Genomic DNA, 19,390 nt, shown 5'->3' with positions numbered 1-19,390 from the left:
AATCTTATTGTTTGTAACTGTCACACTAAATACAATACACATATACTTACATACATTTTTGATTTGTAATCACAATTATAAAAACTCAATAATTTTATAAATTAAATGAAGTAAATAGATCATTTTTCAGTGTTTATAGTATGAGATTAAAAAAGAAAATTTTATTATAATTAAATAGAAAATTAGAGCAACAAATTTATTGTTCAAACAATAAAAATTAAATGAAATGAGTACACTATAAATACGACTATAAGAGACTGTCATGTAAAAGAGCCCATCACTACTATAAAATTCAATAAAATTATTGAATTCAATAAAATTAAGTATATCAAATTGTAAGCTGCTTGTGAGGTAAATTTATAATTTATTGGTTTACTCTCTCTCTTAACTTCTGTCATTAATCAAATTAAATTCATTCTAAATGGGTCTTTTGAGGGTATACATTACATTTTATATAAATGGTCCCCCACTCTGTATTAAATTAAATTTAAATTTAATTTTCATATATCTAAGAATACACTATTTCAAGCAGTTGGACAGTTAGAATGACCTTTATCCTAACATTAAGAAAAAATTCACATGAAAATGCTGAAGACTGATCATTTCTATTTTCTCTGTTACATATATAAATGTAATAGAGAAAATCTTGGAACTAAAAGTGCTATAAACAAAATTAAAGATATCCAGTTATCGAATTTTAATACCAACAGGTAATGTATCCCATATCCATTAGATGGTTCGAGTGGTACAGTATTTTATTTATTAGTGGCAGAGTATTAGTATAAACTTGCTGATCTCTTTTACGATAAACTTATAACGATTGCTAAAACGAAACACTATATGTATATGTAAAGCAAAAGATGGCACGACATAAGCGATATTAGTGACTACATTAACGAAGGGTAGTGATTTAAACAGGCAACCTACAACTACACAAAATAAAATGTTAAGCGGAACCCCGGAATAACAACCTAGTTTCATGATATCGTGGTAGCATAATAGTTCTTCATTTTTTTGTAAAAGGACCATAACCATATATATATATATATTAATTTTATTTTTAATTAATTTCAATATATTGTATTAATGCCATCCCTATATATTTTTGAGAGAAGGGCAACTTTACAAACCAGTGAACAAATTTTTACAAAGAAGAATGATGAATAAATTTTTATTAACAAATAAAAAAAAAATTAAAAATTGATTGCAATCATTTTAAACGGTCAATATCCTTTTCAGTCTATATACTCTATAAGAAGTATAGAAATATTTTGAACTCTATCGATCTCTATTGAATGGTTATTAACGCATGATACACAACTTTAAATTTAGTTATAATTATATTTCATGTCTTTCATTTCAAGGGTATTATTGTTTGTTATCCTATAATTGTCATGATTGTACGAATGGTTTGAAATGAAATTTGTTAATAAAATGTTTTAAGTGTAAATGTTAAAATCGATTTTAAGTGTAAATGTTAAAATCGAATATTGTATACAAATTACATGTACATACACACACATTTACCTTCATAATGTTATTAAATTTAGGAAAAATTAAAATAAGAAAAAATATAAAGGATTCTAAGTGTTATTAATTTGACATTGATTGATCCTTTTTTACTAAATACGAATGCGATACCATGAGTTTTTGTAGGCTTTTGATTAGTTTTTCTTTTTCTATGGAAGTTTGTCATATTTGTTTTTATATATCAACAATATTTTTAAAAAACAAATATTTTCTCTTTTTGGAACCAGGAAATAGTTATGATTTTTTCAAATATGAGAGGTATTTGATTATTGTCAATGACTAATCAATTAATAGTAATTTGGAAATTATTATAAATCTTAAAATCATGAATCAATGAGCACTTGCTAACTCACATTTATTACTATACGACGAATGGCTGCACATTCTTATATGAAACACAAACATCAAAATATAATTGCTTTCGTAGTGGTGGCCTCTTACATTTTTGTAGATTCATAAGAGTATTTCTATACAAAACAGGATCCCATTTATAACCTACTTCCAACTACACCGTAGTACTTTTTAACGTTATGTTTATACGGAAATGAAACCAAATTAATAAGTATTTGTTGCTCCAAATAATCGTACTTTTTTCCTTCATTTGAATAGTTGATCATTTGAAAAGCCATCTGCATCGCAAAAAGAGAAATATAATAGTTCTTATATTATTACAGTGTCTTATAAATACCTATACTGCGTATTACTACGGCGCTTATTGTAAATTATAGTAACAATTTTCATATATGAATGAAATTACACAAGTAGTTAGTTATACACATAAACCATTTTTCGAAACAAGACACAATCAACGTTAAGAGTTTCCTTTTAACAAACAAATTTTAATTCTAATTAACAATAAAAAATTTTATATACACACATATAAAATATTTCCATGCATGTATACCTAAGTATATTCATGTACAATTTACGTATATTTAGAAAACCCCAACCTTGTTATCAATTTCATAATCCAGTAACATTTTATACAAATACATATAAAACTTACAAACTATATTTTATTGCGTGAAATATTTGTAGACATTTTAATTTACCTTAGTCTTGATTTCATGTAAAAGATGTCCTCATTTCGGGTTTTCCTTTACAATTGTGTTACTTTTAATTTTTCTATTACATTTTTTATTATTTCATTTCATTTGCACTTTTCATGTAGGGTTTTAAATCATTCCTTATATTTTACAAAAAAAAAACTTCTCTCAAATTATGTTTTTATATAATTATTTAATAAAAATATTGACAAAGAAAATTTTTTAGACATGAGTCCAAAAAAAAATTATTCTTATACAATTTCAAGTGTACCTATGCTATAAAAAATTAAATATGTAATAACAAAATCTTAGGGATTGGGATAATTCTAGATTAACCAGATTTATTAACAAAATAAACCACATGCCTGTTTCGAGAAAATATTAGGAATGGAGTCCTTTTTCATAAATTTTATTTTGTTTTTTTTTTTTATATTTTGATTTATATGTGGTTGAGAGTGGTTAATGGGGTCAGATATGTTAAAATTTAATTGAACAATTTTAACACGCAATCAGATTTTGGGTTAATAGTCTTTATATTTTGACACAGACTTACTATAAATTTAAAATAAATATTTTAATTAAATCATACATACATATTTAGTACCTATATACATGATTTATGTTTTAATTGTTGATTATTATTGTGAAAAAATTGTGTCAGACAAATTATAAATGTCTAAGCATGATTTTATCGAATAGAAAAAAAAAAACATTGGCTATATAAAGTGCAACAATTGTAAAATGCATAACCACAGAATAACTAAATTAATTGTGATTTTTTTTTTTTATTTGATTAAAACAAAAATGAACATTGAATTAACCTGTGTCTGGGTATACACATAAAACAGTAGTAATCATACACAAGTGCATTATACAAGCAAAGGAAACCAAGAAAAATGTATGAAAATTTAATTATAATGCTGAAAATTTAATTATAAGTCTTTTCCGTATAAAGATGCTAATAACGTTTCACTCTGAGCTACTTGTACTATTATTAAACATAAGGCTTAATGTTTCTAGGTCTTTATAATAATTAAAACCAATTTTATAGGTTTCATAGATAATGTAGAGCTCACTGATTTTCCACTCTGTTTTTTCGAATGTTTCTTATGTATAGGTGAACGAACAACCAGAAAATTGTCTCTCCAAAAAAAAAAACAAAGCATGCGGTTTAAAACTGAAATCTGACATAGTTATGATTTCTTAATATCAAAAATAATCAAAATGAAATTCAATTAAATTTGAAATAAATTTAAAATAAATTTGAAATATTTACAATTTTCTTTTATTTTTTTTTCAAATAAATTGTAGGATTGGCAACGCCGTTCATATGCAATACAAATGATAGAAGAATCACTTAAACCTCCAGAAAATCTTGTTCTAGTTCAACCATATTTAGAATCATTATTGAGAGCTTTATTATCGTCGGAGAGGCATGCATCTGTTAGTGAAGATAAAAAACGTGTTCTAATGAATTTGATGTCACGGCTACCATTAGATAATCTAGAAAAGCAAACAGTTCAAATATTAACAGGTATTTGCCGTCAAGGAGGACCTGGAAGTAATCGTGTAGCAAAACTTCTGATGCAAAGATTATCACCATCAGCTATTGTTCTAAAATTATTATCAAATGAATTTTTATATACGAGAAGTTCCAAGGTAAAATTTTAGTTTCGTTAATTAAAATATTAAATTATCAAATTTATATTTTAGTTTCGTGAAAATGCTTTACAAATTGTAATGTATGCATTAATGACATTTCCAAGTACATCATTTGATACTTCCACTTGTGTTATTGGAGCAACTTATGCTGCTTTAGATAATAAAAAACGTGTCCGTCAAGCGGCATTAGATATTTTAGCAATATTAGGACAAGTTTCATCACCAAGAATTGTAATGGAAATTGTACAACGTGTTACCGATGTACATAACAATAGTATCGATAAAGGAAAAATAGATAATCGATTAAATACTATTGATTTTATGGCAGCAGTTAAAGCGAGACTTTCACGCAAACAATTACCAAATATAACTTCTGATGATTGTGTTATATATGCTTTAAGAGTTCCATCACCCGGTTATATAAATAATCTTGAAAATTCTCAAAAAATGGCAGCTGATGTTAGATGGATTGCATCTGGAATTGGTAGTGTTTCACCAACTTCAATCAAAAAACGTTCACAAAAAGTCTTAAGACAACAACATTATCTACCAGAAACATCTGGAAATTTTAGGAATAACAATGATCTTATATTTAAAAAGTTTGTTAATTTCAAAGCTTTAGATTTTAAATTCATATTCATAATTATAATTTACAAAAAATGAAGGAGCTAATAAAAAAAAAGAAAAGTGATGATTTTGTTTTGACAAAAATTGAATTATGGCACCATCGCTTGTGTTATTTATTAACCCCTTCAATTCATAATTGAATTAAAATCACAAAATTATTTTAATGTTAAATTTATTTTACAATAAAATTTCAATTAATTTTAATGTATAAATTATTTTTAGAAAAGTTTATGGAAATTCAGGACCACATGAAGTGCAAAACTATGGAATTGGAAATGATTATATTAAAATCGTAAGTGGGTCAACATTCGAACTGTATTTAAGATTAAGATTCAAGTAACAGGTTAAGATTAATTTAGTTTATAGAATTTAATAAGATTTTCAAGACAAAAATTCGAATACAAAACAAATATTTTACTACACAATTTCGCTATTGCACTAAAATGCATTTATATACACAATATATCAAATACATTGAAAATATGTTTACATGAAATACAATATATATATTTCCTCTATTTATTACTAAAATTAACATAAATATACATTTAGTTAATTACATCCTTCCAATCATAACTAAAATATGCCCTCTATTGTAAACTGCATTTCACTTATAACACAATACACTATATAGGCATATATATTGATTACGTAGTTAGATACATATATAAGCTTACGATATTAACTAAGTACATGCATATACATAATACCAGTTAAAAAATTTTCAGTTTCATAGTAATTTTCAGTGATAAAACGGTATTTAAAACGCTATTCCGGTACAAAATATAAATATTTGATACTAAAATTATAAACTCCCTAACGTATAAATCTAGTCCACACTAGTACGACCCGGACAAACATCATACATATTTCATTTTAATCACTCTTTTGAGTGAAATTCTAAATTTTGGGAAACACTTTAAACTGTGCTAATTTAATATAATATTTTCAACAGAATTTGGTAGCTAATTTATTTAATAAAATCTTCACTTTTAAATAAATTTTATCCCTACTTTAATGAATCGAATATTAATATTTAATACGTTAATCAAAAATGTCTGTCATATGTATCTGACGCTAAGAAGTTCTACATGAGCCATGTCAGACATGTCTGACGTACGCGAATTGGTACGTCAATCACAGATATCCGAAGCAAACGATACATTTACATTATGTTGCTTGTATCTTGTTGTATCTTGTTTGGGTGCGTCAGACATACGAGTATAAGACTGACATGGCTTGTCGAGAAAAAAGATTTTAATATAGCGCCATGTCATAATCATATACATATGTGTAACATAAAAAATAGTATTTTTCCGGGAATTTTGGCAAAAAAAAAATTTTTCTGTGATAGTTAAAAATGTATCAATTTTTAACTAAATTATCTAATAAAGTTATAATGGCCCATGTGAAATTTTTTCTAAAATTATCATAACGATTAACGTGTTATACACAATTTCTATTTAAAACACAAATTTACAGTTAAAAATCAAATTCAATGATAAGTTGTTTATAATTTTTTTTTAAAAAAGCGACTAAAGACAAACGCGTGCGTTTTCAAGCTAAAGTGGATGGTAAACAAGCTAAAACTTATATCCCTATAGTACAGTTTTATAATTATACTAATATATTATTATTAAATTAATTTAAAATTAATACAAAATTCTATTTTTATATAAAATTATAATTTAAGTTTTATTTAGAATAGTTTAGAAAACGCAAACACAATTAAAAAATCAATTTAAATAAATAATTTTTATTATAAATAGGCTTTTCAATTAAGATAAAATAGGTTACTTAAATTGTTTTTATATAATTTTATGCTTTGTAATAAGATAATTTCCTATTTTTATTATGCATTTTTATTAATATGCATTTTTATGATTAAATGAGGCAAAATGTCTCTATCCCTTATTAAATATCTATAGAAGTAGGAAGCGAACGATTTATTATTTTGTTTTTTTTTTATTTATTACAAAATGTCCTAATTTTATTTTAAGAAAAATGTTATATTTTATTTTTCATATACATACATACATATATATTTTTATATACATAATTATACATACATTATATACTAGAATGTATGCAAGTCCAATTTGTTTGTTTCTATTTTATTTGCGTGTTTACACAATCTGGGCGCTGCAATCAAAATTCTATCATAAAATAATTTTACAAAATAATTAATTCGATATAATGTATATGTATACATACGAGTATATATGTATAATGTAACTGGACTATATTTTGTGCTATACCGAATTGACATTATAAATAAAAATTTCTTTTTGCATTTTTTTTCTATTTTTTTTTTTTCTATAGTAATCATTCATTTTTTTTTTTCTTACTCATTTTTTAAGTAATTTTATCATAATTTATTCATATGAAAAAATAATTGAAATGCATCACGAAATTTTTATCGATTTTGTCACTTACATACCATATTACGTAGAGTATACCTATAGTATACAAGTATTTAGGTAGTTTATTATTTAAATTAAAAGAAATTTATTAAATGCATATTGTGTATATAAAATTAATAAAGAATAATTCTATTAAAAAATATTTCAGTTGAAATTAAATTGCTGTAGAGTAATCAATTGCAATTTAATTATGCAAATATGTAAAATCTATATTTTCTTCATTATTCTTAAATTATAAAAAGTACTTGGAAAATTATTGTAATCATTACAATTAAAATTGTTAATAATTTGAATTTTAATAAATTATAATACAATAATTTTCAATTAAATAATAGTTAAATAATAAAATAAAATTGAACAATCGTTTTCATTCTTCTTTATTGATGATTTGAAATTGTCAATCAATCGATTTGTTATATAGATTTTTTTTTTATAATAAGTGCACATAAAATGGTTGAATTCATGATTATATATCAATTAATTGGATACGTTCGAGTTCCAATAAAATTTGAATTAAAGGTTATTAATTTTATTGTATATACTTATGTAATTATTGTATTTATTATTTTGTACATTTAATTAAATAATTTATTTTTTTTTAAATTGTATTTCATTTATTTTACGTTCTATTAATTACTTCATATTATTGAAAATTTAGCATTAAAAATTAATTTTATTTAATAATAATAATAATATATAAAATAACTTTATTTATTGTAGGATGAAAGGAATCATCGATATAGAGAGATGACAACTACAGGGAACAAATATTCAACTGATTATAGAGGTAACAAAGATTTTTATCAAAAATTTCATTAAACCATTTAAAAATTACTGATCTTGTATTTTCTAATTAGAATTCAAAAATAGAGTTAAATTGGGTTAAATAGAACTTAATTAAGCGGGCGCTGGTTTACATTAAGCAATTGTAAATATTAATTTCCAAATAGTTCAAAAACCTGTGCCGTAATTTGTACATATTTTTCAAATTATATTTACATTAATACTAGTACTCGTAAGCCCATTTTTGTGTATATATACGAAAGAGTAAAAAATTGTTGTATCACTTTAATTTAAATTTAAAAATAAATTATTAAATTACCTTAGTGATTTTCATGTTTCCTGGTCCTCACTTTATCACAAATAATTATACTTTTAAAAATTTAAAGCAGTTCTTTAATATAAGCTCCAGTTTCAATCGATATCTAGTAAAAAGAAAAAAAAAAACATGTTAATATATTATATTAAAGTAAATTAAGCTAAAACATAAGATTTAAAATTACTGCCAACGTAGCGGCAAGTCGCAACAGTGCTACTCTTATGTATTTTACATTATAATAGTATATTTAAATACATACATAAATAAGCTTCTTAAACAGATTTTCCTAAGTATAGTCAACGTGCTGTATAAATTCATTTTTTGAAAATGCATGTACATTTCCTTTCTCAAATTAAATTAATTTACCCCAACAGTTTTAATAACAATATATTTTATAACATCATTATCCTAAAATTTTTCATTATTTTAAGATGAAGCAATCGGAAACAACCCTAGAAGAAATGTCTTTGTTCAATCTTTTTCGGATTCATCACAAGACGATAGAAGTTCTGATAGTACATTTTATGCTTATGAAAGCGGTTTCAAAAATTCAATGCAATCAAGGTAAAGAATTAATTTTAACATTAATTTTAAAAATATTTACCAAAATATCAGAATACCTACATTAATTAAATTTCTTCTTTTGTAGATTTCCTTCAATGGAAAAACAAGATGCAATTGGTATATCAAAAGATGATCAATTTTATAATAAACAATATGATGTAAATAATCATGTTTCATTTTATAATAAAAAATCAAAATTTATTCCGAGAAAATTAAATAAAATCAATAATCAAAGTCAACCATCAGGTATTTAATTTTAAAAATTAATTTAATTTGTTATTCTAACTGTATATTATATAAATTTTAATTAATTTTTAGTTAACACAATGACTGATAACTCATATGAATCAACATATTCATCGAATTTTGGAAAACGATCTCAAGTACCAAGAAGATTTGCTAGTTTTGAGAAACTTAATTCAAGGTTTGTATTAAAAAATCACAAGAATTCTTTCGCAATCTATAACTGTTTCCCACTGTTTCCCCATGTTCATGTTATTTTAATTGTTTTCTCATTGTTATAAAGAATTTATGAATAGATATTTATTTATTTTTAAGATCTAAATTGTTTTACAAAATAACTCTTCTCTGCTTTTAAGTTATTGACGCATACATATTTTTTAATCAAATCTTATTACAAATCTTAAAATGTTTGACAAAAGTTCTTACTTCTATTTGCCATTTTCTTTTAATATTAACGTAGTCATTCAATCAATATTTTCTTAAATTCGAAATTCTGGGAACCTTTAAAAATTTTGAAGAAATCTCAGAAAAAATCCTCAAATTTCATTTTAGGTTGAATTGAAATGTGTAACGTAGAGTCCAGCAGCTTAACGTTACACGTTGAATCTAGAAGTTAATCCTTAACACTTTTATCGAACACTTTGGTCGAATTAATTTGAATTGTGAATTTTCTTATTGAGTGAGCCAAAGACGCTGTTATTTAAATGGCACAGAAACAATTCTATAGGTCAAAAAAATTATTTTAAATTTTTGTAGATTTTGGAAACAGAAACAATTGTGCATTTGGTCACGCTTCAAAATGTAGTCTATAAAATTTAAAGTTCGGGATCCGGGCTGTACCAGAAAAAATCGAGTAATGAATAACATAAGCTATAGAGAAATTTGAATAAAAAAAATTTTTACGGAATTTTAAAAAATTTTTTGCAAATTCAAAAAATTTGCATTAGGCTCTTGGAAAAATATATTACTTCGTTTATTACATTTATTTTACTTTTTGCATGTCTGTTACCATCGCCAATCACTCGGGCTGGCAAACCAATTATTTATTAGTTTGCAAGAAATATTGCAAATGTGAGTCGTCTCATTGTAACTCTTTTTAATTATTATATTCAATTTTCTTTGGAAATGGCAAGGAAATTTATTTCTTTTCACATAAAAACCGTAAATGAATGCAATCAATAAATATGGTTAAACGTTAACTGTGTTAGGATAATATTTTCTAACTATAAAATTTGATTATGATTATCTTGATCTATCGATTTTTAATTTTTAAAATCGTTTACACCGAAAAATTGTTCTATCCCCCAATAACAAATACATTTTCAATTAATATATGAAAATCTTATATTCATGGTAGTTGAATGATTATATTTTAGTTATCTTTACCAACTATTGAGAGCTGAATTGCAGAAGAAATCAGAATCATGTAATCACTTCCATCATCGATACTAAAGGATCAATTCATAAAGTTCAAATTATAATATAGTGCAAAATATCATCTTTTGCTAAATGTTTAGCAATCATAGGTACATATAGCATTTAGTGATTATTTATGTTGCATGATACAAACAATTTTCTTTAAATGCACACTCAAAAAATCACCCTTGAAATACACAATAACGCAATATAGGTATAAAATTCTGATGGCTTTGTTATTGTTGATAGTATCTTTATTATGATTGACTAACTGTAAATCTCTCATATAACAAAAGAAGCATAGCTTTTTCCCCGAAAAGTATGCAATAATTTTTGACTGATAATAAAATAATTTTGTAATAATGATAGAATAGAATTAATTTAAGTAGTTTTTCAAAAAAAAAAAATATTTCCACTTATTCAAAGGCTATTTCACAAATATTTAATTTGATTCGAATTTATTTTAGAAGCCTTTTCAGTTGAAGGAAAATGTGTAATTTTACAAATCATTGCTTTAATCCAAGTTTATTTTTTATTTTTTTCTGGCCAATTTAAAGTTGCAGGTTAAAAGAGTAATTAACTCCTGTAAAACAGAATGTCCATACGATTTGCAATGCACTTATAAATTACTCCCAATTATTCTAGAGTAGTCGAAACTGTTATACATATTACTTAAATTAAACGCAGTAAATGGCGAGTTCTAGTATAGTAGTTAATACACTTGTATCTATGAAAATACAAAAAATTATTGAATTATTTTTTTTTTACATACCCACCATCAATCTAAAAATTAACCATGTTTGAGGTTCGTGCAATAATGAAATTATTAATTTAATTACTTAGAGCATGGTTGCACCCCTAACGCTTTTTTCCATGAATGTAACATTATCATAAAGGTAAAAAAAAATGTCCTTTGTGGTTTTTCCATATTCCGACATTTCCCCATATTCCAATTTTTATTCCGACAAATTTTGTAACATTTGTTTTAAAATTTAATAAACTACTTAGTACACCAAAATATAATAAAAATCTCAAAAATTATCAAGTAAAAGGGTTAAGAGTAAAAGATTAATTTTATATATTCAGATTTACATATTTGTTTACGAAATATTATGACCTACATAAATTCCTGAATCACAATCATTTATTTTTATTTTTAAAAAATTGTAAACGAAAACCTTTTTTTTTCGGAAATCTGTTAATTACTTATGTATACCACTGTATATTTTGAAGTCAAAATATAATATTAAACTTACGAGACATCTTAGCATGGTTTCTTCTCATAAAATAAAAAAAGAAAATAAGACCGGAAATATCATAAAACATTGAAACTTAACCTACTTTTTCCTGCACACATACAAACACATTTAACCTATTTTTTTATATTAAAATATATTATTATATATGTATGTGCACGCATGTATTACTACACATAACAATAATAATAGAATTTACACGCGTACATACTTTAGTTCGGTGACCGGTAGACTGGGTTTCTAAACATAAATATATGTATGTATATTACGTATCAAATGTATTTATATATGTATGTATATGTCATATAGGTATTCACTCAAACAATAAAAACTAATAATAATTTATGTCCTTTTTAATTCTTATAACTGGAAAGTCCTAATTTTTCATTTTTTAGAATTTATACATAATTCGATTTTTATGTAGTCCTATATATGATTTTTAAAGTCAGTATATTTTCCTCGACTAATATTCTTAAGCCCCTTTAATTTCTCTTCATTAAGTTAAATTACAAATTCTTTTTTTCGAAAGTTGTAAAATTTTTGTCTTATGTAAATTTAAATTTTTTCCTTTTCGACCCGAATCAACATTAAATTCGACAATGTCTATGAAAAATTTTATGTCCTTGGTATGTAATCACAATCTTAGCCTAATAAGTCTCAAACTCTATTTTTATTATAATTTAAAAAAAAAAGAAAAGAATAAAATATTCTGTTATATAAGGTTTATTTTAAAATCGATATAAAAAGGAATAAATATATACTAGCGTCATCTGTTTTAAAGGCGCAGAACTTACACAATATATAGGGATGAGAAAATTGATTCATAAATTAATTTAAATTTTTGAATAAAGCTAGTGATAATTGAAATTTTAGGTCTTTCTGAAAATGCAGTTCTAACTTAGTACTAAATTGCAGCACATTTGTTTAATAAGAACTGCTTCAACTACAAAGCAGTGTTTTTAAAAATTCAGAACTGCAGTAGCAGCCATTTTGAAAACTACAACTGCAATTAAGATATTTCAGAAACTTCACGCAACATCGCATTTTTAATTTTCTAACTGCGCTAACTTAAATTGAATATTAAGCAAGATGGACGATGATGATATAGAAGATTTATTAGCGTAAGTTTAAACTCTTATCTCGATTTGCTTCTGTAAGATATTCGAATTTATAATTTTTAATTAATTTTTTCCTTAAATCCATTTTTTATGTCTAAAAAATAACAACTTCAATTTTGTACTATTGGTAGAACTGCATTTTCAAATATGACTTAGATAAAGATTTGCAAGAACTTTTTTACTACGACAAAACAAATGACAATTTTTTGCAGTTGTCAATCAATGCGAAAAAGTTTTTTTAGTTTTAAGTTAGAAATGCGTACGCATACTGCGTTTTCAGAAGAACCTTTTTTAAATCTACATATGCTATGGTGTAGAATTCATACATAATTTTCATAATTATGTATGTAAATTAATCACATTAATAAATAAGATTTAGGACGATTTTTAAATTAAATTTAATAAATTTAATATTAAATGCTATTGATATTATTATGAAGCTCATAGAACATTTACAGAGTTCATAATAATATCATATATTATATGAACTCTATAAAATTTAATAGACTCAACCAAAATTTAACAAAATTTATTAAAACATTAAGCAATAAAAATTTTTATATTTGCATATAATTATATTTGCCATCTAAGTTAAAGTTATTGAACCAATTGTCGTTGTTTTTCTAACGATAACCTGTAACGAAGGTTCCATTTTATTTTTATGAAAAAGTACATTGACATGAAAAGTAATTATAAATTTTATCAATTCTAATTAATAAACAAATAACAAATAGATATTTTTCAGTAATCTAATGAATTAACAATTTATTAAAATTAATTCAATGTTGAACTCTTAAAATTATTAATAAATAGACATATACCATATAATACAAAGTAATTGTTACTTAAAATTGTAAAACTGTATTCAATCGATATGAAATGTTAATAATCAATTTCGAAATTTCGAAATAGTTTATTCACCGTTTTACGTGTTTTACGTCTAATTATTAAATTTTTTTTAGGTAATACTAAAGTACAAATAAATGAACTAATGTACCAAAGAACAAAGAAGTTCTTTTTCAATTTGGAAAATAAACTTATTTACATTATTTTTCTCTATGTCATGCTATCGCTTTCATTTATAACGTTTATTTTTTGAAAAACTCTAAAAAAAAATATTTTGTTTTGAATAGAGGTTTTCTTAATGGCCGTTATAAATAGAAGTGATAGAATGTTAAATTTTATTTTGATTAATTTATAAAAATAAAATTTAATTAAAAGTTACACTGTAAATAAAAGTTAATTTTTTTCTGAGTTTAAAAATTTTTACCGCTGTCTTAAAAATCTTAAATTTTTTATTTACTTATTTTTTTATTCTTACTCTTCAAAACTGTTTATTTTTAATTCATGACCAAATTCTTTCTCAAACTTTAAGTACTAAAAATTGAATAAATTTACTTTACAATTATGACAAATATAGTTTTAGTTAATACAACAACCATAATTGTTATAACTAAAAAAAAAAATTTGGAATGATAAAGCTAATAGCATGCAATAAAATTTTTTACTACGGTTGGCTTAAAAGTTTTAATATTTATAAAATAAGCGATTTTCAGAAAGGCAATATTGCAAAACAGTAACGTGATTGATATGTAATTAATAGATTTATGGCAATTTTATTAAAAGCAAAGCAATTCATCTGATTTGACTGTATTATTTAATAACAATTTCACTAAGTTAATAAGTTATAAATGAGTTAAATTGGCTTGATACATTTATTTATCAACATTAATAAAGGCTATATAACGCGAAATATTGTGTTTACGAAAGCGCCTATACTTATATGGGTAACAACAACATAAATAAAGTAAAAAAAAATTAATAAAATGAATGCCAAATAAAATTTTTACATTGTTTAAAAGAAAATTGTAAAAAAATCCTGTAAATTCCCCCACATCATAAGAATTGTTAAAGCTTTATTATAAAATAAAAATTAAAATTTAAATAATATTAAATAATAAACAATATCTCAAGAACAAAAAAACTAAGTACATAGTTATATGAAATTTGATACTTTACAAAATTTACACTGATTAATAAAATTTACAATTTTTATTAAATTTAACAATAAATTTTATTATATTAAACATGCACATCACGTACTTGACTAATTTATAAATTACAAAAAAAAAAATTGTAAATAATTGCATTCTCATACTTTTATTTTTACTAAAAAAACAAATACTTTTCAATCTTCCCGCGTTAATCTAATATAGAAACTTAAATACTTTGACTTATAATATAATCGGTTATAAATATTATAATGTACTATTTAAAACAGGTGAGTATTTTCACCTCACGGACTCCTTATTGCACATACATATACATTGTATATATGACTCCTTATTTATTTATATAATTCTTATAGGTCTAAGGGCCATTCAAGTAAAAAAGAACAAAATAAAATAATAGTAAAAATTAAAAATAATAATAAAAAAAAAAACAAAAACGATTAACGAATATGCGCCAACGAAATGGTCAATAATTTTTTTTCTTTTCATTTTTATTATTTTTGCGATTCAAAATATGAAAAGAAAACATTATCCTTTATAAATTTTCAAATAAAATAAAATGTTAACTAATCCAAAATTAGTTTGTTGTGGTCAGTCCATTATGATGTTGCATAGGCGACATTTGCTTTACAAATATTATAAAAATCGCATGTACTATCGTGATTTAAAAGAATTTTTCTTTCGTTTTTGTTAAGATTAAAGAAATTGCATTTACTCATAGTTTGTTTAGTCCTTTTATTTTATACATACAAAAAGCATAATTTTTGTTTTAATTAAATTTTTGTAATTAATTAATTAAAAAATACAAAGAATTTTATGACCATAATACAAAATACAAAAAAAAATAGAAATTATGAAAAGTTTTTGCAATCGAACAAATAATTATTTAAGAGGTGCTGGTGAAAATATAAAAAAGGCGCAAGAATATGCTGTCGATAAAGCGATAACACAATTTGAAAGAATACCAAATGTATTTGAATATTGTTATAATAATATAAAATGTTGTCAAAAGTTAAATTGTACAAAGGCTGAAAAAGATGATTTAGTAAATAATGATGATTTAAAAACAAATAATAATGGAACACCCTTAATACTTCTTGGAAATTCTGAAGAAATAATGTGAGTTATAAAAAGAAATTTTTTTTTTTCTTTTTCTGGCAAATTTTTTGACTCAGACACATCGCATTATGGTATATGTGCATGACTAATTAAAATTTTTAATTAATAAATTATCAGATTAATAATATAAAAATAAAAACATGATAATGGTTTTATATATCATGTTTTAAATCCATATACATGTTATACATAAATAAACAAGAGTATTGCATTAATTCCAATTAAAATTAAAAATGTAAAATCAAGCTTAATTTTTAAAGAACAATAAACTTAAATGTATAGTTTTAATATTAAATTTGGTAATAATTCAATAACAATTTTCTTTTAATTAAAAAATGTTATCCAAAAAAAATTTCCATTTTTCCATTTTCAATAACATTTTCACCCACGTATAGATTTCCCTTCCAATATATAGCTTAAACAAAAAATATAATAATATATAATATAATTGTATAATTATAGGCGACATTAATAAAAGTTCAAATAAATATTAAATACATAACGATATAATAATATATAGGTGCCGTATAAAATATATATATATATATATATATATATATATATATATGTATATATTTGTACACATTATTATTAAAAAATTGGGTTAATTTAAACTCACTTCCAGTTCAAATTAATAAAAATAAAATAATAAAAAAAAATTGTTTATTGATATTTTTCTTTTTTTTTTTTTTGAAAAAGAGTAAACAATTTTACATGGTATGCCTATATTACACAAAAATTTCGTGATAGATTCTAGACGTATTAAAAATATATATTTATGTACATAAAGTAAACAAATGATTTTTATCATAATTTTTTGTGTTACATAGAAATAATTGTCCATTTAAAATTAGTTTTTTTTTTATCTATGATTGTATATATATATAGTAAAATTTCAATTTTATAAACATTTCAATAATATTTCATATTTTGTAATAAGTACATAATACATTTTAATCTGCTATTTTTCAAATAAAAATTTATTAAATTACATTACTGGCTAGTTACAGAAGATACTTATATACATACATATACAAAATTTTACTAAATTTAAGCTATTGTTTCGAGACTAATGATGTATAATTGTAATTAACACTAACAAATGATTTTGTCTCAAGTGCGTATGCCAATTCAAAATTATGTTTAACGTGAACTACAGCAAAAGGTCAGCTAAATTCCTACTTAGGTCTAATAAATTTTTTCAACAACAGAATTCATTGCATTTCCGAAAAGATCTAAAATATTTTATACATATTTTTAAAATAAGTAATAAAACAGTCCTGTGTTATAACAATAAATAACAATTTTGAGTAAGACGGCTCAAAAATTTTGATATAAATTGTAAAAAACTTTTAAATTATTTTAACTTTTAAATTAACATTTAAAGTTTTAATTAATTTACATAATGTAATCTTTCTTATACATTTCCTTTAGACATCCTGTTTACTTTATGGCCTGCCAAGTTTTGATGCTTTTATCAGCATGGCAAGCAATTTTTTTTAGGTTTTTTAATAAACATAATGCTGCACATTGTGTATCTTAAGTACAATATTTTTGGGAAATTCGAATTTTAAATTAGAAAATAACGAATTCTACTACATAAATTTTTTAATTCTTTTTTAATTTTGTATCTTAAAGTAGAAATCTGAAAATTAAATGTTTTTCAAAATATTTATTCCATGTCAGTTTTTTAAATACAATCTATACTCGTTTAATTTTTTTACTAGTATATAAAGTTATTTTTTTTATACATAATATTATGTAAGTAAATTATTAAATAAACGAAAGAAAAAATATCATGATATATCTATTAACTATGTATTGGTGTAGAATACACCTTTTCAGAAAAATAAATTTCAATAAGAGTTTTATATCAAAAATTTCAAATTTTTATATAAAAACTACAGGTTTTCAACTATTGCATTTAACAAAACATTTAGATAATAGACTTAATTGAAATATTTATCCATTCAGTACATTACTTGTTTTAAATAAGTTCTTATGTAATTTTACTTAATAATTATTTATTTACAATACTGTTGAAGAACCATAATTTAAATATATCTTGTTTATTAAATCGCTTAAATATTTTAAGCAAAAATTATCTAATACATATTTGAAACTAGGAACGTTTTAAGCAAAACCTATCACATATTTATATATTAGGTATAATTTTTTAATTTGAAAATCTTAAGTTTAAATCGGAATATAAAATTCAATTTATAAAGTTCAAATATAACTCGACAAACTCCTTTAATCACATTTCACGTCAAATTTACAATATTGTATACATAATAATAAAATGTATACAATATTGTAGAAACATAACCCTGTAGGGTTAATTCAAGAATCACTTATAGAGTAAAATACCCATTTTTTAAAAATAACAAATCAATATAATGAAAAACTTATAGAATATAACATTAATACTTAACAGTAAGCAATTAAATTAATAAATGATAAAGTAACGTTGAAAGAAGTGTGAAAATAACGTGTGGAATTAACTGAAATTACATGACAAATCCCAAAATTAATATATTCCGAACTCAAAACTTTGAATTACACTTTAAAACAAAAAATAAAATATCATACATATACAATTAAAAATTTCATACCAACTAAATTTGAACCTCTACAAAAATACAAAATTTAATCATTTTCATAGAAAAATATCATTAAGTCATTCTTATAAATTATATTATTTCTTGCTATAAAAACTCAATTTTAATTTTATATAATGATAAAATCTATTTGCGTTCTTGGCCTCTATTACGATTACCATTAGCATAACAATAAAATATATGAAACAAAAAAAAAATCTAAATATTCTCGTTCCATCTACTTAATTTGTTTTTGGATGATTGTTTTTTTTTTTCTCATTATTCACTAAAAATTTTCCTTTATAATATACTGAATTTTTTTCTTAGAAAACTTATACACTATACTAATAAATAACTATAATAATTAAACTATGCAACTATTAAAAAATGTTACTAAAATATAAATTAAATTGTATAATAACAAAAAGTGGTATAGATTAAAATTATTATACACGTTAAAATGATGTGGAATAATTTTTCGTCCTTTGTCCAACATTTATAAGATTAATAGGTAGCCTATGGTGCGTTCTTGTATCGATCTAAAAATAAACTTGTACGCAAATATATAAGTTTATGTAGAATTAAGAATATTTTTTGCTAAAATTTCTTTACGTGTACAACACATTAATAATAATGACCTTGTTATTTTATTTTTTTAATATAGATAAAAAGGTA

At 23.1% G+C, this 19,390-nt stretch overlaps 1 protein-coding gene across 1 annotated transcript in view; it reads left to right on the top strand.

Moving 5' to 3' along the window:
• The window catches only part of LOC129608746 (uncharacterized), a 31,906-nt gene that overhangs the window by 10,014 nt on the left and 2,502 nt on the right, over window positions 1–19,390 (top strand). Inside the window, exons 4-11 of the mRNA XM_055520422.1 lie at window positions 3,888–4,235; window positions 4,290–4,837; window positions 5,088–5,157; window positions 8,009–8,075; window positions 8,819–8,951; window positions 9,037–9,068; window positions 9,270–9,375; window positions 15,888–16,115. Coding sequence (XP_055376397.1) covers window positions 3,888–4,235; window positions 4,290–4,837; window positions 5,088–5,157; window positions 8,009–8,075; window positions 8,819–8,951; window positions 9,037–9,068; window positions 9,270–9,375; window positions 15,888–16,115 — 1,532 coding nt within the window. The remainder of the gene's footprint in view (window positions 1–3,887; window positions 4,236–4,289; window positions 4,838–5,087; window positions 5,158–8,008; window positions 8,076–8,818; window positions 8,952–9,036; window positions 9,069–9,269; window positions 9,376–15,887; window positions 16,116–19,390) is intronic.

Source organism: Condylostylus longicornis, unplaced genomic scaffold, assembly GCF_029603195.1.
Source record: "Condylostylus longicornis isolate FDR11 unplaced genomic scaffold, ASM2960319v2 ptg000034l, whole genome shotgun sequence".
NCBI classification, from domain to species: Eukaryota; Metazoa; Arthropoda; class Insecta; order Diptera; family Dolichopodidae; genus Condylostylus; species Condylostylus longicornis.
This window is presented reverse-complemented; position numbering and strand designations above follow the sequence as displayed.